At 48.0% G+C, this 22,284-nt stretch overlaps 1 protein-coding gene across 1 annotated transcript in view; it reads right to left on the bottom strand.

Moving 5' to 3' along the window:
- Positions 1 to 22,284, bottom strand: part of ADAMTS17 (ADAM metallopeptidase with thrombospondin type 1 motif 17) — a 271,748-nt gene that overhangs the window by 188,744 nt on the left and 60,720 nt on the right. Inside the window, exon 5 of the mRNA XM_044230904.1 lies at positions 9,195 to 9,300. Coding sequence (XP_044086839.1) covers positions 9,195 to 9,300 — 106 coding nt within the window. The remainder of the gene's footprint in view (positions 1 to 9,194; positions 9,301 to 22,284) is intronic.

Raw genomic sequence — 22,284 nt, 5'->3', positions numbered from 1 at the left:
TTGCTCAGACTTCAGCAACTAGGTGCACAATTTCAGACCTGTCCCATTGGTCCTTTCTGACACCACCATCTGGCGAAACCACCACTTCCACACCCTCTGTGCCTGCAAATGGATAAGGAGGATGAGGAAAGCTCTTTTCCCAGAACACACTGTTGACAGTGCTGGTGGCAGAGTCTGCAGGGTCTTCAAGAACGTGTGGCTGCCCTCAGTCTTCAGTTTGGAAGTTTCCACAAGCAGCAGGCAGTAGATAAATGAGGATTTCAGGCATGACACGAAACATCTTGGGAGAATGGGGGCATCTCTTTGCTATAACAAAATACCGTTAACTGGGTGGTTTATCAATAACAGAAATTTACTTCTCACAATTCTAAGAGTCTGGAAGTCCAAGGTTAGAGTGCCAGCATGGTGGGGCTCTGGTGAGGGGCCTTTTCCAGGCTGCAAAAGGCTGTGTTCTCTTTGTATCCTCATGTGGCAGAAATAGAGCTAGCTAGCTCTCTGGCCCCTTCTTATAAGAGCACTAGTCCCATTCATGGGGACCCTCATGACCTAAGACCCACTAATACGATCAGAAGGGGGATTAGATGTCAACATATTAATTTGGAGGGGTACAAATATTCAGTCCATTCCAGAACACTCTGTCTGTAAAGAAATCAGTATCGTATACCCTTGCCACCTCCCACAGTCTTTACAAAACCCTAGCCATGTGAGCAGAAAGTGTCTTTCCAGGTAAAGGTAAGTAAAGCCAGTTACCAGGAGACCCACACGGGGAGGGCTGGGCCTCAGCACAGGCTCATTCTTGTGTATAAAGGTCACCATGCCACGGCTAGAAGCTCCTGCTCAAAATCTCCCACTGGCCACTTAGAGCTCCAGGCAGGGTGAGAACTGGCCATCCGCTAAATAAGGCCAAGTGGACTGCGCATGTCCCTTCCTTCTCTGAGAACCAGAAGAAAAGCCTCTTTGCCAAAGCTGCCGGAAGCTCTGGCAATCTAATGAGAAAAACTGGATCTCGTTTCATTCCTGGAATAGTCTGTAACGTAAGGAAGTTCTGAGGGGATTTTGGAATTTGGTTCTTCAGCCAAACTCCACGTTCCTCCCATCTTCTCCAATACCATCTCAGACAACGGCCTTTTAGGCAAGGAAATCCACCTGATAATTAAATGCAAAGAACTCCTGGGGCAGAGACAGACACTCGCAACAGCTTCCGTAGCCTTCCCTGTTATAGTAATGACGCTCTAGGGGCTACAGACAGACACCCCAGAGCCAGCTGGAGTTTCCATCAGAGCGATAACGTCGAGCCAGGCTATGTGGCCTGGCCGCTCTGAATGCAGGTGGGACCACATCTGTCTGCTTGCTGAAGCTTTCCCCTTTGTTTGTGTTCCCCTCCCAGGCCTGGCCTGCGCATAACTGGGAAGGCTGTGGTCTAGGTCCTCTTAAGGACAGCAGCTCTGGGCCTTCCAAGCAACTGGAACAAGTGTTCCGTCCCCACATTCGAGTCTGCATCAAGGGCAAGACTGCAAAGGAAATCCTGGTAACTTTCTGTGCAATGTCTGTTAAGGCAGGGCCGTGAGAAATCCTAGCTCAGGGCAGAAAAGCCCTGTGAAAACAGCCACCAGTTTACAACATTCCTTGCTACTCCGGACGCTGCACCTCCCATTCAAAAGTCACACGTCTGGAAAGGGCCAGAAGGAAATTCTGCCCTTTTGAAAGCCACACTCAGGGCCATGCTGTGTGGGCTCATGGAAGTCCTGCAGGGCACAGGCCTGCCTTGCAAATCCTCACGGCACCGCTGCCTCTGACAGCTTGGGTCTTTCTAGCTCAGTGAAGACATGAGGAGGAGGGTGGCTTATAAATTAATGTTCAAGACCCTGCAGTTTCCAGCAGCAAATGTAAAAAAATAATAATAAAATGAAAGGAAACGAGGCCTGAATGTTTTGCACAACTCTGGAATTTGGATAAGACAGCCGCGCCCTGCGGATGCTTGCACCGACTTTGATCCGGGGGCCAAACACCGAGGAAATCGTCCTCAGGAATCCCTCCAAACTCCTCTGCGTGAAACCTGAGAGCCCCGAACACTGTGAGCAACACCAATTACCCTTCAGTCTGGAGGGGGAGGCTGCGGGAGGCCGTGGGAGCCGAGTGGGAACAGAGGAGGAGACCCAGAGAACCAGGGAGGAACCTGTCTGAAAACCCAGCGTGAGACATTCCTGTTCTAGAACCAGACCAGAGACACCCAGGCTTCTGTAGACTTCCTGGGGGGAATGTACCCCAGCCCAAACTTTCTGTTCTGCAAGAAAGGTAGACCCCCTCCCACCATGTGAACACAACTACCCCAACCCCAACTAGAACAAAAGCATACTTCCCCCTCCCCCTGGGATTTCTAAACAGTTATGACATTTCCAGAAATCCTCTCTCTGTTGTACCTTCTTTATATAAGGCTGGCCCATCTAAGGTCTATGCTCTGCCTACCTGTGGCTGCCGCGGCCATCCACTAGCGGGTGACCTGCATGATCACATCTGGCCGGCATTCACTCTGAATCTCCCCCACGCTGCACCGGGCAGCTTTCTTAATACAGATCACAGACAAACATTTCTTCTCTTCACACATCTGGATAATGGCTTTCCTTACTTCCTGTTCTGGGATCGAGACAATTCTTTTCAGATTGAATTGTGTCGACTGTAGTAATAAGAACATTTCCCCCAGAAGAGTTCTCTCCTCCCCTTTCCCTCCGCTCCCCCACCCTCCCTAGACACTTGTCCACTCTCTGCCCACAAGGCACAATTCTCAGGGATGGGAATCAGATGACATTCCGTGCTGCGCCCCAGGCGAGCACGTCCCTAGGCATGTGTCAATGAGACATCCTTCCAACATCCACTGCCCCAAGCTCATTTGCACTTTGTCACGTTCTGGCTAGAAACATCCAGAGTGCCTGGATCTAGCTTTTAAGGAATGTCTTTAAGGGAGGATACCAAGCGTCACACGGGAACTGCCTGGAGTCGAGGATCTCCCTCATTACTTCAGGGCAGCACGCAGGGGTATCCCACCTGCCCGGTCCTCATTGGGCTAAGCAGGGGAACAAAGTCCTTGCTCTGCTCATGTCTCAGTGCTCCTTCCAGTTCTGCCAGCAAGGACAATGCTTCCAAAATCTGGGGCATGGCTCCAGTGGACCATGGGGGTGTCTGTGTGTGTGTGTGCGCGCGCAGGTCTGAAAACCTGAATGTACCCCACACATTGTTGTAACTGAGCCCACTTATAACTATTTGCTTGTCTGTGGGTGCACATATGACTGCCCCAAACACAGCTCCTTATTAGGACACTTGTATCTCTAAACCTCAGTCCAGCGTTTCTCTTCGGAGTCCAAGGGACTCAGTACCCTGCCCCTCACATTCCTCCCATGGCCAGGCACTTAACACTTTGTTCTGAACCCTCACAGAGTTCTCCTGGCAGGTGTCGGGTGAGAGGTGACAGGACTAACCCTGTCTACAAGGCCACGGTCAGGACGGCTGGGCTCTTCTCCACCCGCCACGCCATGAATGCACATGGTTGGAGGGGTGTCAGGGAAGTGGCAAAGGGAGTGGAATTCTGGCTGACTATGAGGTGAGTGAGAGTCAGGGGAGCAGGATCATACCCAGCATTGCTGCAGCCCATGTGATGGTGGCCCAGAGACAGACATGAGAATGTAGGTGATGCCAGAAAGCAACAATGAAGCCCCTGAGGCCAGGGAGCCATGGTTCTCCACCCTGGATGCACCGGGAATCCCTGGAGGGCCTTCCTTAGCACTCTCTCCCACAGACGGCAAGTCCTAATTGCTCTAGGGTGACGCTCAGGCCACTAGCACTTAGAAATGCTTCAGGGGCTCCCCTTGTATAGCTACACCCATGTGTTCCCTGCACTACGCTCCCAAGCTTCCCCAAAGAGAGAAGTTTTCAGAGGCCACAACATGAGGAGAGGTAAATTCCAGAACAGAAAGACCTGAGAAAGGGAATACGGAAGTCAGGAAAAAAAAAAAAAAACTCCAGGATGATCAGGTGGGAAGAGTGCCCACCCTGAGAACAGGCAGAAAGAGCCCAAACAGGGGGCATGGCTTTGAGGCCTGTCTGGAGGGCTTTTTGTAGATTTACTTGGGTTAGAGAGGTTTGCGTAGTTTGGAAGGACTCAAGGCAGGAATTGATCTGGCTCAGGCTTATCTAGCAGAGCCTCTTAAATCCAACAGAAGCAGAGATTTACTTTCTGCAAGAGAAAGCTCTTTGTTTCTACCTATAAAGATAGGTCGTTTTTTCCCCCTATATGTGGGTGGCCAAGTGTGCACTATGTGGTTTCCCTCCCCTCTTTCAGCACCCCACCTAGATGGGCCTGTGTTCAGACATTCCCTGGGAGCTCTCGGTCTTACCTGATTGAGAAGCAAACTGCATGTTATGGTGTTCTGGGTCTCCCCAGGCCCTAAATGTCCATTGGAGACCTGTGCCCTCCTCATCTCCCACTGTCTACTGCCTCCTCTGGGCCTGATCATGCCATCCCACCCCCCACCCCAAACAAAAGGCATTCTCACCAACTGTTCTAGAACTGCTTCCTTTCTCCCTTTTACACTAAAACTCCCAAATCACAGCAAACAATATATTCTAAAATTCCCGTAGAAATACTCTTACTGGTTATTTTAATATTCTACTGAAGTCACTACCAACTCCCTCCTTCAACTGTGAGGGTGTCATCTGATTTTGGTTTTGCTTTTCCCATAGGCCATTAGTATGGACCTGGACCTAACCCTCATTGGGGGAGAATCCTATCCATGACCAATCAGTGCTGGCCTCAAAAGCACATGCTTGCCCAAAAGAAACAAATGCTTGCTTCTCACTGTTCCTCTTTCTCTTTAAAACCAAATATTGATAAACATCTTGGACCCTGAGGTCTACCATAAGGCACCCTGTCCTGGTTTCTTGAAGGAAAACACCTGCGCAGTGCTGGCCCAGCTGGGCTGTGTCTCTCAAGGAATAGCCCCCTAACCTCTATCAGTTCAGTTATAACCAATAACAGCTGTCAGCTACAGCTCTCTGGAGGGAAAGAGGTGCGTCACCGCCACCTTCTCACACTCAGGAGCTCTTCCTCTCTTCTGGTCACTGCAGGATGAAGGAATCCCTCATTTCCGGTTGGGTTCTCAAGCTATCATGGCAAGACAGGGAGACAGCTGCCTTCCCGAATGCACACTACTGAAGGAGACAGGCAATCTTTCACCCCAAGCAGGCAACTAAGTCATGAAGTCTCATCAGAAAACCCCAAAGTCAGAGTGCCTGGGTGGCTCAGTCAGTGAAGTGTTCAACTCTTGGCTTTGGCTTGGGTCATGATCTCGAAGGAGTGAGACAAAACCCCACGGCTGGCTCTGCGCTCAAAGAGGAGTCTGTTGAAGACTTTCTCTCTCTTTGCCTTTGCCCTCCAACCCCTCTCTTTCTCAAATAATTAAATGTTAAAAAAAAAAAAAGAAAACCTCAAAGTCACTGTTATCACGGCTTCTGCATGGAGCCAACTCATCCTCCCAGCAGAAACACAGATAGAACCTCCCATGTTCACCACCTTGACTCCCACCAGGAGCAGCAAATCCTTCAGACCCGTCCAAAGCTGGGGCTGCAGTCTTTCCCACCCTTTTTCTTTTTCAGGTAATCAGAAAACTGTTGATCGTAGCTGAGGTACTTGAATTTCCTAGGGAAGTTCCTCTTGCTGATACGCTGGCTTTCTTCTGCAACTAGGATGCCATGGATTGTCCTTTCTGCCTTGGTTGGCAGAAATCTGAAGGTACCTTGGTTTTTTCAATGTATAACAAGTTTTCTTCTTATTTCCGTCTCTTAGAACATGAGTATATTATCATAGAAGTGATCCCAAATCATTTCAAGTAGAGACTAGAAATTTTTAAAAAGTAATACTAGTTTCCTAATCTATTAAATAAAAGCTAAATAATACCTACCCCATAGAACTGATCAATAGCACAATGATTGCACAGCATCTAACACAGTAGGTGTATGGTAAATGAGATCTGATTTGACTTAAACATCATTAGTACATTATTAATTCCTGTCCTAAGCATAATTATTGATATTACCATGGCAAGAATTTTCCATTTAATTCATAACTTAAAACCCACATGATCGCAGATTGGATTAGAGACAGTTTATGGTACCAGAGAAATTATTTTTGAACTAACAATATGTAAAATATGATCATTCATACAAAGGGACACAGAAAGAGGGAGGAAAACAAAATTCCAGGATCTGGATGAGTTAATTGAGGAAAATGAGCTTGATATTCCCTTTGTGTTTTCTGACAGCCAAAGCAGGGAGAAAATCAGGTTAACGTATAGGACTCCCATTGTTGATAAGTGCAACGTGTACCTCACATGGAGAGTGAATTTTTCTCCTGGCATTCAGAGCTGAAGTAATGGCTTGCACAGATTCTTATATGAGATACAGTGGGTAAGCAACAGAAGGGCCATACTTAGGAGCACCCAGGGGCAAAGGCACAGAACCAACTTTCAGAAGAGAAGTTTTACTTTATCAGTATTAAATTTTAGGGACCAGTGGGTGAGGTACATAGAAGGGTACTCTTTTTCATTTTCTAAAGCTGAGAAATTTTCTTGAAGAGCATAGACCAGTGCTCAGATCCTCCGAGAATACCGTCCTATCCTCTCTTAGTGCACATGTACTTAAAGAACATACTTAACTTAAGGAGTTAAATGACTCCACTCTGTTCCAATATGCAGCCACCTACAGGCTTCAGATTTGTGAAGCAGCCTGGCAAGTGGCTTCACTAGGACTAGAGGCTGATCCCTCTTGTCAAGCCCCCACACAGCCTTGCTTGGGGCTCTGAGCCCAACCGGTCAGAAGGGTCTGCAGATGCAGAGACTGGCTTTGTCCCTCAGAGACCTGCTTCCCATTGCTCGCAAATAATCAGTGACAACAGACTTCCCTGGGAAAACTATAATCGCCCAACTAGGGGCAAGGCCAAATGCTTGCAGAATTTATTGGCTTTGATAAACAATTAGGTGTTTGTTTTCATAGGTAATTAGAGCGCAATAGCAAGCTATAAAGGGCCCTCCAAGAAACTGAAGCAGACTGTAGCTAAAGGCTATTGGAGTCGGACTGAATCTCCCCATTCATTCCTGCAGCCCTCCTGTGCTGGAATGCCAGCGGCCCTGCACAATCGCACAGGTCAGCAGGGAGAAAATGGCCCCCGGCGCTCTTGATGTCCAAGAGAAAGGCCTCTGTGCGGCACGTGTGTGCTCACACATGGGTGGAAAGAGCACTCCAGTGTGGGCCCTGGCACTGACGACTGCTTGGAATCTTGCAGTTCATATAAACAGATGCATCCAAAAGTCCACGACAACCCACATGTCAGAAAATGTTTTGACAACTGAGTTCTCAAGACCACTAGGTCCTTGATACTGAGGAACCACGACCAGCTGGGTGGGACCTTTGGCACGAAGAAGAGAAGAGAGGATGTTTGCCAAAGCCATACTGATTTACGTTTTTCTCTCAGCAACCACTTTCCACCACAGCTTTGAGAGTGTGTGTGTATGTGTGTGTGTGTAGCAAATCAGAAACATGAATACATATTTGATTACGATTAATTTTTAAAAATTATTTCCTAGTAGTATAGGCAAAAAAAAAAAAAGTGTGGGCAAAGGGCTGTTGCCCTTTGTATTTAAAAAATACTGTATTTAAAAAATAACTGTTGAGGGCGCCTGGGTGGCTCAGTGGGTTAAGCCGCTGCCTTCGGCTCAGGTCATGATCTCAGGGTCCTGGGATCGAGTCCCACATCGGGCTCTCTGCTCAGCGGGGAGCCTGCTTCCTCCTCTCTCTCTCTCTGCCTGCCTCTCTGCCTACTTGTGATCTCTCTCTCTCTGTCAAATAAATAAATAAATAAAATCTTTAAAAAAAAAAAACTGTTGAGATAAAAGAACTGTGTACTTAGAGACAACTACTCATTTTGCTTCTTTTAGCCAATGACATGTTATTTCTGCCTTAATCCCAGGAAATACACACGGGATTATTATCATTTGCTCCACTCACATCACGATACTCAGTAGGCACAAAAAAGGTAACCAAGCCCATTTACGAGAGTGAAAAAAATGAGAATGGGACCAGAGAAAACAAGACCAAAAAATACAAATAAAGCCACAGATAAGATAATCTTAGAGAAAATTGATTTTGTGCTTCTCCTTACAGACCGACTTTACTTTTGCAGAAGGTTGAGCTCACATTTAGGGTCCCGCGCATCATACTCAATAGGTCATTAGAAAACACCTTATGTTTTTTCCCCAAGAACTAGATTTCTATTTAATTTTGTTCTACCCAACCTGGTATAAATTTTCCTATTGTTCTGCATGCTCTGACTGCCTCAATTTATGTATTTATTTTTTAAGTTCTCATGCAGTCATACCACAGGTTTTTTTTTCCCTCAGAGAAATACAAAACAGACACCTACTGCAGGAGAAGTAGTAAACCCTCCAGCCACAGTTTTAGGGTCAGCTGGCTTTCCGCCACCTGAGATTTCCTGCAGGTGATCTCAATCTTGGGCCAGCCACTCAACCCCTCTGACCTTCTGTTCCCTCCTCTGAAAATCCAGGAGGTTGCCTCAGATCCTTCCCACAACATCTTTGGGCTCTGAGGTTTTATGGCTCTTCCCTCCTCTAGGGAAGAATTTCCATGGACAAAGGCAGCAGCTGATAAGTCTTTTAAACTACGACACTGACATTCTGCCTTAAGACAGTAGGACTTCATTGGAAACCGACTCTCAAGGAAATAGAAAGTCAACAGTATGAAGATAATCCCATTATCTGAACCATAGAGTGAATCAAAGATCATGCTGGTCCAGGAAAGGAAATGCAACCAAAGAAGACATTCTGAGACAAACCTCTTTGCTCTAGACTGTATGCGCTAAGAAGAGACATGAACATGAAATGAACATTTCAAGTCTCAGATCATCTGGTCAGTAATCTTTATGGGTTCCCTGAAAGACTGGGACCCAGGCTTGCTGGCCTAGGTCTGTTACAGAAGAAGCAAAGGCAAAGAGCAGCACTGTTTCAGAACTTCCGAAATTCAAGAAAAAAAATATATGTATACATAAATACATATGTTTAAGAATATATATATGCATACATATATTCGGAAGGAACTGGAAAAGGCAGAACAATACAGAGTCTGATACTTACTTGTGGCCCAGCTCATGAGCGATGGTAAAGGCCAAATTGAGACCATTGTCTTCGGCAAGCACACATTTCCTCTTAGCACTGCACACGCCTCCTAAGTAAGCAATTCCTGCAGCAGAGACACAAAAACACATCCTCTTCAGAATGTGGGAGGCCCTGACCTCGCTAGACCAGTCCATAAGGTCAACATCATTCAGGACGGGGAGGGGAGGGCAGACTAGAATGGTAATGTGGCCATAGGGCTGGAGCCGTCATTCCAGATCTCCTGCGGAGGATGGGCTGGTGTCTACTGCTTTGGGATTCAGCGGCAAAGCATTAATGATAATAATAACCACCACGCAGATCTCCCAAGCATTTAGTAGATGTCAGGCAATGTGCTGTATTTGCACGCATTATCTCATTTCATCGTAATTACCCAGGCTGGCGGTGACAGAGGGAGACCAAGGCTCTGCACGGAAAGGTGAGTTGGAGTGGCGTGTGGTGGTGGGATGCTCTCCAACTTCAACATCCAGGGTGGGGAAGAGGTGAGGCCAGCAAGGCAAGGCCCCCAGCATGAAAAGCTGAAGGGGGGTCCCCCACCCCAGAGCTGACCCTGTGCTTGCATACCCAGAGAGGAAGGGGATGCCTCCTTAAGTTCTGCACCCCTGTCACCTTCTTTCCCTCCTCCCAGTCCGAGCCCTACAGGACCAGTACCCTCAGGGTGGGAGCAGGGCACCTAGGAGCCACTAGGCTCACAGAAAGCAGGCCAGGGAAGGCTGTGCATGATATTCAGAAAAATGTTTCAGGAGCCTTCCAGAGAGAATGAGACTGGGAGAGAGAGAGAGAGAGAGAAAGAACACCCTGGAAGAGGAATCATCAGTGACGCTGAGCCCCATGGACCAACTTACTCATCTCCACACACACCTGACTGGGGTCCCTTGGCCGCTGAGACAAGAACCGAACCCGGGCCACCGGCTGGAAGCCAGACTCAGGGGAAGGGTGTAAGAGAGGGACAGGAGGCTGCCAGCCTCTGGAGGATGGAGGGGAGTTTTCTAGGGGACAGAGGTTACCCTGGCAGAAAGGCATGTGTGAACAAGAGGGCTTTGGCCCGCCATGCTTGAGGCACAGCCACATGTCTGCAGCCGCCACTCCCCACAGTAGCTCTCCACGTTCCCTGTTAGCTCCTGCTGTCTCTGCACCCGGACAGGCATCCCTCACTACCCAGGTGCTTCTCAATGACACGAGGTTTATCTCAACACCAGGAGTCCACAGGCCCCCCACCCCCTCCCAGGGCTTGGGATGGAACCCGTGTGAGGACGGGAAGCCCCTGTACTCCCCAGGACTGTAGCCTCTGACCCCTTCTTACAACATGAGACACATGAGTGGGTGGCGGCCCAGGGCGGCTGGCACGGCGCACACTGGCAGCGTCTCAAGGTTTCCCTTGCTGTGAGTTCACAAGGGCTCTGGGGTGGGCTGTGGCTCCACTGGCCCCACAGCCAAGCATGTGCCGCCCAGGGATACCTGGAGACCAGGTGGATAAAGGCTGTCTCAGCCAGACTCCTCCCATCAGCACTGTGCCCTGAGAGGAACTGTGGCCACCGGCACGAGAGGCGCCCATTTTCCACCCACGATGCCATGCCCCCCGCAAGTTGCATGCTGCCCCCAGTTTAGCGGGCCCCTTTCACTAATGCGCACCAGGTGTCTCAGGAGCAGACACCAGCCTTGCAGGCACAGGAACTGGGGAGGGAGGGAAGGAGTTGGTGGAAAGTGGAGGAAAATGGACATGGGAAGTTAATTAAAAATGAACCTCTTTCCTTGCTTCCCAAAAGTGACACCTATCCTCTTTGTTGACACAAATCCAAATGGAGGTGGCCCTCAGCCTCACACAGGACACTCCCTCCTTCCTTCCAATGGCCCCCCAGGAGCCCCAAGAGGCAGAGCTCCCTTGACCTGGACTCTACTCTGCAGGGAGATGCTGCTCTGGGACTGAGCTCACAGTCGACACACCGAGCCGGCACCACAGCGCATGTCGATTTTTATTTGGGAATATGCAACATGCTTGGCCAAGGTTGAAGAATTAAGAAAAAAAAAGAGAGAGAGAGAGAGAAACAGGGAGAGAGAGAAAACGAAAAAAAAAAAAAAAGAAAGAAAGTTAGTTGGCCTCAAGATGTGTGTGGTTTTTTTTTTTCACGTGGACATCATAATCCAGCAAAGCAGACATTGGAAGTAGAAAAATGACAACCAGAAAGTACATGATCCGGCTTCTTGGTGCCTTCAAGGTCATTATTCTGGTTTTGTTTAAAAATGCTTTGTGGGTTGCTGCACCAAGTCCAGCAGTGAGTAGGTGGAATGCTTCTACACAGCACCGATGGTATGTGCGTGCAACACACACACACACACACACACACACTCTCTCAAATGCACACCCAGCAGGCCTCTCCCAGCCTGGGGGTTGCAGCCTCCTGGGTCAATGAATCAATAAGAACAATCAGATGTGCACACCCCCCCGGGGAAAAGCCATCTGGTGAATGGGGAAGGGAAGCATCTGAAGCCAGCTGTGCTGAGCTTGCGGTCCCAAGAGTCGCTGCTGAACCAGCAGACTTCGAAGCCACACGAACACGTTCCTGGCCCCTGCCGCTCTCAGCACCCGGAGCCGGCAGGCCTGAGTTTCCACTGTAATTAGGTAACACGCAACATTAGGGAAACAGCTAAGCAAAGAGCCTTCCAATAATTGCATTTTAATTTTTCCAAGACACAGAGGATTTTTTTTTAAGGAGAAAACAAAGGATCAGTTTATTTAGGAGAAATGTTCTCACACACAGAGGTGGATTAAGATCTAGGGCTTTGAATGATGTATTCCAATCATGCACAGCCTGGTCAGGAAAGCAAGCAAGGCAAAGTGCGTAAGAGAAGATGGCCCCCAAGATGGAGTGCAGGAGCCTGGAGGCTTTAGGACCCACGGTGTGGAAATGCCTACAACTCACAAAGTCTGGAGAAAATCCCAGGCTGTGGTAAAAGTAAGAGCTGCAGGCAATAAGAGGCAATTGAGCCATGAGCTTCAAGGAGAAACAAAGCCCACCACTATTCCCTGTTCCCTGGAAAGAATGGAGGAGCAGTGGGAAGGGGAGGGGAGGCTGAGGCTGTGGCACCAGAGAAACTTCCTATTGCACCGGAATTCCCTACACCTACAGTAAGACCCTAGAGTGGTGTTTTCCATGTCTTTAGCCTTCCATGATTTACAATTCTTCACTAAAAAGGGAAGAAAAGCAACATGGAACTTATTTTTGAAATGTTAAAAACATCAATTCCACATATTTGCAGAGCTCCTTGGAACAGAAAGGGAAACAGAAAGGCAACTGGCGTATACTGGGATCCCCTCTAGGGGCAAGCACAACTCGGATGGTGTGACTCTCCCTTATTTGGTGGGTATGGTTACTGGCCCCATTTTACACATAGGGAAATGGAGGCCCAGTAACCAATTATATGGCTGACCAAGCCGGACCCAGGTACAAAACCAGGACTCTCTCTAATACTGGTGCTTCTCCAGGTAAACCCTAAGCCTCCCTCACCAAAGCTTTGGTGATCAAGAACAATGAGTCATCTTTGCGGGTTTCAAAGATTTTCATAAATCTTAGCGTGTGCTTATGCAGAGATGTGGGTGGGATAAAATAAAGGTTTCGGGCATTTAAGTCCAAGATTTTTTAAACTAAAGATAAAAAAGACTCAAGGAATATGTGCAACAATATTAGCAGTGACCTCTGCTAATGGTGCAGTTCACTGAGGATCTGACTCTTGGTTCCGGCTCAGGGCATGATCTTGAGGTTGTGAGATCAAGCCCTGTGTCGGACTCTGAGCTGAGCATGGGGTCTGCTTGAGATTTTCTCTCCCTCTCCCTCTGCTCTTCCCACTCATGCACTCTCTTTCTCTAAAATAAAAACATAAATCTTTAAAAAAAAATCCAAAATGCCAACAATAAAAATGAAAAGATGTAAAGATATTTTTTCGGATGCCTGGAGAAGTCTAACAGATTTATTCAGAAAAGCCAGTCTCCTAACCCATCTTCCCAGCCATGTCAACTCAGTGTGGACATTCTCCCTTCTCGTCCTTTCCTTGGTAGGACTGCAATTTTGGAGAGGAAATTGGGTGAGGAAGTTTAATTATTTTCTTTTTCAGTAGAAAACTGCATGATATAAGCACATAATTCTTAAACTCAAGAGTTGACCATATCCTTTCTAGATTAAGGAATAAACAACACACAACTGTATAAACTCTGATTTATCCAGCAAATTGTCACATGTAAACAGTTTGCAGCTGTTGGCCTTATTGGCCATTACTCATACCTTCTTGGACTCTGCCTCTGAAAAAAATGGTCGAGTTTCTCCTACCAACGGCTCAAAGTACTAACACCATCATGGTTATCACTGGGACACCACGCTGCCAATTACAAGATAGCAACTTACAGCTCTTCACTTGGCAGTCACAGTGATTGAGACAGAGTTGCACATTCAGCCTTGTGGACATGACCTCACGCTGATATAAACTTCTCTAAGTGATTGGAGGTATGATCTGAATTTGCGAACAGCACTTAGAAGCAAATGTCTTAGAGTCTAGGGTGTGACAAATGATAAAGAACTACGGTCAATTCTCATTATCTCTGGGATTTAGATTCTAAAAAGGCACTATGAACATGAAACTCTCATATACAGAACCACCGTTCCTAAAGGACATACAGGAGTAGGTTCCTGTAAGCCTCTGGTCATAATACCTTTGTCAACTGTAATATGTAAACTTGTTTTATGTGAGTTCCTGTTTAAAGACACATTAATATATATTGTTGATTCATTAACTTTGAATTCATGGCCAACAATCCTCTAACTCACGCCTAAATGAAACTTAATCTTGTATTTTTCTCTGTAAGACACACTGCAGCCCTTCTGTGCTTTTTAGAACACAAGACAGAACTTAAGCACTATTCCTGAAAGCCACTATAAAAAGCAAAATCATCCAAAAACAAGCACAAAAATGTAAAATATATGGCACCAGAAGACCAAGAAAAGGACTTTTTTTTTTTTTTTTTTACAGTATGAGAGTTGAAATGAGAAGGCAAAGTGTCCCCTTGTTCAACCTCATCTGCGAGCAAGCCTCTTTGGTAACTCAAACATTTTGCTTCTCTGCACACATCTGCAAATGACCATGTAAGCACTATAAACATTGGTTTTAGAGTTACAAATAAATTTTAGCGAGTAGGCAAATTCACAAACACAGAATCCTTGAATGACAAAGGACCATATTCTTAAAATTATGTCCTATTATCAGACACAATTATCCTTAATAGTTGCAATAAGGAAATTCTACATTTAACTGTCTACATTTAAGTGTTACATACATTTCTTAACTCTGTATTACCAAATTATTTGAGGATACCTGGATGACTCAGTCGGTTGAGCATCCAGCTTTTGGTTTTGGCTTGGGTCACAATGCAGGGTCATGGGATCGAGCCCTACACACAGTAGACAGAACCTCTGCTGAAGAACAGGTGCAGCTTCTCACAAACTGGGATATAACATGAAAGATAAGGCTCTGGAAGGCTGGCAGGAGAGGTGGCCTGAGTGGCATGGTGCCCTAGCTGGGGACTGAGGAGCACCACCTTCCAGATCTGGCCCTATCTGCGGCTCTTTGTCACAACTCAGTGCCCCCATCTCCCAGAAGCACAGCTGGATAAGCTCTTCCAGACCTACTCTTGCCTTGGCAATTCCACCTCCAGTTTCCCTGCTTCTTGTTTTCTGGATCTCTGGGTGTCAGTTACAATGGGTGGAAGAGGAGTTAGCCAAGATCTTTATTCCTACACCATGAACAGAGGGTGGGAGCCATGGTCAAAGGGGGGCACCGGCTCTCTCCTAAACAGGAGTATTGTAGAAGCTGCCACTGTAATTCAAAGCTACAGTACCTAACACTTTTTACTGAGCAGAAGACTGATGACCTGAAAAACCCAGCAACTTCCTTGAGGCTAAAGGAAGTAGTAAGTGGGCAAAGTAAAGGTTTCAAGTCTGATCACTGAAGAATTCAACATTCCTGATTTTGCAACTTAACACAAAGTTAGAGTAGGCAAAGTAATGTAGGACTTGCATAAAGACAGACATTTAGACAGAACCGGGAGTCCAGAAATAAACCTGCATATTTACAGTCAATCGATTTTTCAGCCAGGGTCCCAAGACCACCCAGAGAGTTTTTTCAACAAATGGTACTGTAACAACTGGAAAGCCACATGCTGAAGAGTATCAAGTTCTTTCTCTTTCCTCCCCTGTCCCAGCGTGTTTGGGATTTCAGATTGATGTCAGACCCCCTTCTTTACATGGTACCCCCCAGATTAACTCCAAATGGATCGAAAAGCTAGATGTAAGATCTAGAACTATAAAATGCTTAGAAGAAAACAGAGGAATAAGTCTTTCTGATACTGGGGTAGGCAAAGCCTTCTTGGGTATAACATCAAAGGCATAAGAGGGGGGGCAATGCCCATGCCAGTGTATTCATGGGTGCAGTCACCATCCCTGGAACACAAGAATAGCTGTGCGGGGGCTGGGAATGAGGTGGGGAGGTGGGGCATCACTAAAACAGCCAATGATTATGCTGACACATCCCAAGGAAGCTTCCCAGCCTTCTCCCTGCACCGTAGCTTTCTGCTAATCTGCCCAGCAGCCTCTGTCACAGGCAATGTTGCTGAGCCCGTCCAAATGTCACAAGACCTGCTTCTTTGAGATAGGGGTTTCCTGATTATGATCAGAATCAAGGAAAACCACACTCTAGTTTTCCCTAATGCCTCCCGGACCCAGGGTTTGGGGAAGAGATGCCACCACAATTCCCAGTGAGGGAATCACACAGCCAAGTCCCCAGAAAGGACAGGAGGGTCCCGGGCTGGAGCCACAGCTCCTGCAACATTCTGATGAGTTCAGTAAGTGTTAAGTGTAGGAGTCAACTTTCCCTGTAATTTACAAGTGTGGAGCAAAAAAGTTCATCCCAACACTTTACTGTATTCTTTGAAATCCCAAACACGCTGGGACAGGGGAGGGAAGAGAAAGAACTTGATACTCAATAGACACAACCAACATGAGCCAAGTGCACAGCGAGGTTCTGCAGATCTCCCACCCTCCAGGCAAGATGGCACCTGTGTCCCGGTGAGGCCCAGCACATGGGAGGGGAACTCCAGGGAGTAGACTTAACGTTCCTCAAATAAGCAAGACGCCTCTCCTCGGAGGAGCCCACAGCAGCTCAGGGGTTCTGAAACAGGCCTGGACACCCACCAGGAAGGGTCCCCAGCAGGTTCACCTCAGAACATCAGAGGGGAGTCTGTCTGGACATTCTTAAAGCTCTCTTACTCTGACAAACACTTCATATCAAGTGTTTCCTGACTCCCTGTATATGATGGCATCGTGCCAGGTGTGGGATCCCAAGTCGAATAAAAGCCACGCAGGCCTAGAGGGAAACAGCTCTGAGAACGACATCCAGCAGAAAGCCAGGGAGGCCGGTGGCACCGGGAGAGGAGATGCTGTAAATCAGGCGCTGAGCCGGCAGGCTGGGCGCCAGGGTCTCTAAGACACAACTTCCCCAGGGAGCTGAGCCCACAGACAGCTTCTCAGCAGCGCGGACAGTGGAGACGGAAGCTGGAGCTTTGGCACCGAATCTCCTGCGGCCTCCCGCCGTATGTCACCTGTTATTTCGGAACTCCCTCCACAGCCATGCCCTCAACCTCACTTCCGTTCAGTCGGCCAGCACTTCCGGGCACCCGGAGCGGCGGCTCGCTCCTCAAGCAGAAGCGTTTGTCCACAGCACCTGCGAGTGCCGCAGGAGCTGGAAGCCGATGAGCTCCCTTCAAAAGCCCTCTGAGCACTCGCATGTGCTCCCCGAGCGCAAGCGGGGCACAGACCTGCCTTCCAGCATCCGCCGCTCCAAAAGCGTGACTGCCTCAGAAGCCTGCTCGACGTCTGCACCTCCGTAACACTGCGTTCTCTCCTGCGCATGCGTGCGTGCGTGCCTCTGCGTGTGTGCACGCAGAGGGAGCGTGTGGACGTGAACCCCGGGCACGTGACACAACAGTCTTCCTGGAAGCTGGCCCTAGGAGGCCGATGCCCACACTCCCACAGGAACGCGCATAGACAAATTTCAAAAGCATGAACGCATTCGTGTTTTTGCATGGATGGCATTGCTTATCGTTTGTTTTTGTCAATAATTTTACAAGGGGCTTTGGCAGTCGCTTCAACAGCTTTAAGACTCCTCTGTCCTCCTCTCTCGCCACCTGTCCCCTTGACTGGTAGGTTAGCAGGCTCTCCCTCTCCCTCTGGGAAGTTGGGGTTTTAGGTGGGGGTGAGGCTGAGAGGACAGGGGAGGTGTTTTGTCTAAAAATACCTCCCCCGTGTGGGAAAAGAGACAGCTGAGGCTTCCTCGGGGCCAGATGTCTCCAAAGGGGTCACAGAGTGAGTCCAGGGGCTCCTTGGAAAGAAGAGCACGTTCCCAGCCCTTCTGTGGCCAGAGGATGGGCATGAGTTACAGTCTGTCAATAGTTCTGTTTGAACTTGGTTCGAGAGCCTGCAGGCAGAGCCACGGGGGAAAACGACTAAATCCTGCCATTAGCCAGTGCCAGGAAGAAAGCGAAATGATGGGTGGCTGGTAGGAGGGACTACACACGTTTTCATCGTGCCCAGTGTGGAGGACTGTGTTGTGTCCCGCCAAATTCACAGGCTGAAGCCCTATCCCCCAGTGTGACCGTATTCAGAGATAGGTTCCTTCAGGATATAATTCAGTTCAAGTGAGCCATCAGGATGGGGATCAAACCTGATATGAGTGGTGTCCTCAGGAGAAGAGGAAGAGACGCCAGAGATCGCTCTCCCATGCATGCACAGAGAGCTCATGTGAGGAGGGCCCAGCGAGAAGATGGCTGTACAAGTCAGGAAGAGTGGCTTCACCAGAAATCTACCCCAGGAGCATCTTGACCTTGGACTTCCAGCGTGAAAAATAAATGTCGCTGGATAAGCCACCCAGTATGGGGTATTTTGTTACAGTAGCCTGAATGGACTAGTATACCCAGAGCTTTATCTAGATACAGACAGGAAGTGCTTGCTCACATGAATAATGGACAAAGACAGTGGCCACAGGAGACTGCCATCCTCATGTGCTAGATGACACCAGAGCTGCCTCACAGGCTGTGGGACCAGGCTCACCATTTTTAGGGCATAGCTTCATAACAGGGAACCAGTCTGGAAAGTTGTATGGGCCATCTGGCTGAAACAGTGAAAATGCTTGGTAGAGAAGTCCCAGGGTGGAATGCAAGAAGTCAGAGAAGTGTCTCTGGCTCTGTATTTCAAATTCGAAACACTTCAACCAGGGCACTTGGAGACAGAGGTGACATCGCAGTCATTTGGCAGTGGGGAGCCCAGGCGAGTTAGAGCTGGGCTCCCCATCTGGGGAAACGAGGAGAGAAGTGGGAAGACAATGTTGTGCCCAATGCAGACCCACGTCTATCGGCATCTGGAAAGTTCCCCATCCCTATGAAATGCTCTCGAAAAGCTCACATTCGTAGACTTCAAGAGAAGAGTCAGTTTCCGATTAAGGCTTGTAAAGGTTACACAGTCCTAGGTCTGAAGAATAGGAGGCTGAAAAGCTTTTTTCAAATCCCCAGGGAGTTGCAAAGAACACCTGGAAAAGGGGATGGGGAGCTAGGGAACCGACCCTTCTGGGTCTGTGTGGGAATCTGCAAGCCTCACCAGGCACCCAGCAGGCCCCTGAATTTCCACCACGCAAGGGAAAGGGAGCCCTGCTGCTGTTTCTGTTCAGTGAATCTCAATAAAAGCGGAACCAGCAGCAACGGGCATTCTGTGTGCCCAGGGCCAAGTTCAGCAAGCTGGGAAACACAAACGCTGCTGTTCTTTTCACCTTGACTCATTCAAAAATTACAAGAGCACCAGCCAGGAGACACTGGAGCTGTCGATGCAGACGTCCAGACAGTGGTTACGTGTGGGAGGAGAGGGGCCGTGACTGAGATGGGGCCCAGGGAGGGGCATCCGCTTGGTTGACGAACTCCAGTGCCTGACTCGGGTGGTGATGGCAAAAAGGTTCCTGTTAGAGTAATTCACTGAGTGACTGAAAAAGTCAGGTCTGGTGATTCTTCAGGGAACAGACACCAAAGGGGCATGCGTGAGTCTTCCCAGAGGCCAGGACTGTCTTATTTCTGGATCTGGGCTGTGGTCAGGAAGGGTACTCTGTCCAGAAAGATCTGCTGAGTGGTGCACTTAGATATACTCTATGTGTAAGTGAGACTCCACTTAAATTTTATATAAAGAGATGTGAAATAGGAAAGTATGGGCCTGATTCAGCAATGTGGGAATGACCAAGATTAGAGGCCAACATAGACGACAGGATCTGATGTATAGTATGGTGACTACCCTGGAAAACACTGCATTAATTGAAATTTGCTAAGAGACACCTAAATGTTCTCACCAAAAAAAAAAAAAAAAAAAGGAGAGGAGAAGGAAGGAAGTAAATATGCAAGGTAATGGATGTGTCAATTAACTTGAGTGGAATTCCTTTATAATATCTACATATATCAAATCATCATGCCATACACCTTAAGTATACTACAATTTTATTTGTCCATGATACCTTAATAAAGCCAGAGGGAAAAAAGGAGTTTTCATGAAGAGCATTCAAGGGTCACAGGTTGATGAAGTCATGGTGCTAATAATTAGTTCATTAGTCACTTGGATTAAACGAGTCAGTCTATTTTTATCTGCGTCACCAGACATCACCTGGATTACCTGAATTTCTCAGACCACATGACCTGTTTCTATAATTCACCTTCACTGTCTTGCAAGGACTTTCGCAGCAGTATATTCTTGAAACTTGTCTGAGATAGCCTTGATAAGCAGCTTCATACTCACAGCTGTATTTCCACAGGAAAAATAAAATACGAGGTCATGCATAGACATGTTTGCCAAGTTAGCAAAAAATAAAAAAAAAGAAGAAGAAAGAAAAGAAATGCTAAATGCTAAATGCTTAGCCCAGCAAAGTCACCCTCTTGGGGATGCAACGTGAAATCGAAGTGAGACCCCAGGACAAGGGTCTACAGCAGCACCAGGCGCACTTCGAATCCATGCTTGCAATCCTCTAGGGTGGACCTGGCTCTCGGGCTGTGCTTAGGGGTGCAGGGAGGAAGTCAGGCCAAGCCCCAGGGCAGCTCTGCAGGGTTCCCTGAGCACAGATCTGTACATTTCCCCACAGGCAGGACACTACAGCCCCTCAACAAAAGAAGCAATCTAAGGTGGGAGTCGGCTCTCATTTGGATATTGACATAATGTTCACAGCTAGTCAACCTACCATGACAAGCCCTCCCTTCTGATGACCTAGGGAGCCGCAGGAGGGGCTCTGCTTCTGCTGACAGGAGGCAAAAAATGACGTCATTCCTTTTGATTAAAAAAACACACACACACAAAACAAACAAACAAACAAAAAAGACAAAAGCGAGCGTCTTAAAAAACGAATGTTGAGGAGACTGGGACTAGGAAGGTAGGAGGACAGTGAGCACAGGGAGAGGAAGCAAGCTGATCTGTTCTGGAGGGGGGCAGAAAAAGAAGATGGCCAGCCTCTGACATGGCATGAAGTAAGGGGGCTAAATTCCCAGGCTCTGCCTTTAGGTTCATGTCCTTTTGCTGCCTTACGCCTAAATGGGTATGACTCATGACCGAGAGGCTATTGTCTTAGTTTGATGGAGTCACTACAACAAGATACCACAGTCTGGATGGCTTACTGACAACAGACACTTATTTTTCATAGTTCTGGAGCCTGCAAGTTGGAGAGGAAGCCAGTGTGGTCCAGGGAGGGTCCTCCTTCAGGTCACAGAGACCATCTTCCTGTTTTAGCCCCATGTGGTAGAGACGCAAGGGAGCTGTGGGGCTTGTTACAAGGGCACTGATCTCAAGCTTGAGGGCCCCACCCTCATGACCTCATCATCTCCTAACACCATCACCCTGAGGATGAGGATTCCAACCTATGGGTTTGGGTGCTGGTGGGGATGGGACACAAACATTCAAACCATAGTAGGTACCCTGAGTTTTGGGATTACTCTAGGCTGCAAAAATAGTGTGAATGTCAGTGTCTGTGTCTACAATGTCAAAGGCAGAGAATACGCATGTGTTTCTCATCTTTTAAGCATTTCACACACTTCTGTGTCACGTCTGTGCTGATGAAGTTTCCCGTTCCCTCCCCACCCCCCATCTCCATCCCCAGGACCAGGCTCTCATTCAAGCCCTGCTGTGGCATTCTACCAAGGCTGGTCAGTCTGGCCGTCTCAACTTACCCCAGACTCAGCCCACACCAAATGGGACTTGCTACTCCAAACTGAGCCTCCTCAAGGCCCCACCATCCCCCACTTTGAAGTTCAGAAGCTCGCATGCCCCTCTCTTTCTCTCTGTCTCCCACCCCATCTCAGTCATCACCAATCATTTCCTGCTGCTCACAGACTCTGAGACTTATTCCCTACTTCCTGGGTCCAAGCCCAGACCTTAGCCATCACTGGTCCTCAGTGGTCACCTCCCCCAATCCCTTCTCTAGTCCTCAAAAGTCCAGACTGGAGGGTACCTTCCTCCACTGATTCTTCCCTGATCCTACCAGGCTCATTCCTCTCCTCCTCTAGAGGCCCAGAGCCCATCACAGTACCTTCCTGCAGTAGGAACCCCATACTCGTGGTAGACCAGGCATCTGAACAAAACTTACATCTGTAAAGATATGAAGCAGCCTCTCCGCAAATGTAAGCAGTGTGGAACAATGAAGGTTTACACGTCCTCAAATGAATGAATGAATACATATCAGCCCTGCCAGCTTGATCTCTGTATAACACCACCCTCTGCGGCTTACAAGAGGTCAACTGGAATAGGGGAGAATTAACGAGGAGCAGAAGGAGGCTGATGACTGTTAACATTTCTTGAAACATTTACCATGTGTGCACCAGGCCCTGTGCTGAAGATTTCTGTGTGTTATCTCATTTTATACTTATAATCACCTGGTAAGCTACATACCACTATTGTCCCCATGGTACTAATGAGGTCCCAATGAGGTACTACAGAAGCTG

This window comes from Neovison vison, chromosome 13, assembly GCF_020171115.1.
Source record: "Neovison vison isolate M4711 chromosome 13, ASM_NN_V1, whole genome shotgun sequence".
Classification (NCBI taxonomy): domain Eukaryota; kingdom Metazoa; phylum Chordata; class Mammalia; order Carnivora; family Mustelidae; genus Neogale; species Neogale vison.
The sequence above is the reverse complement of the archived record's forward strand: the minus strand, read 5'-3'. Positions and strand labels throughout refer to the sequence as shown.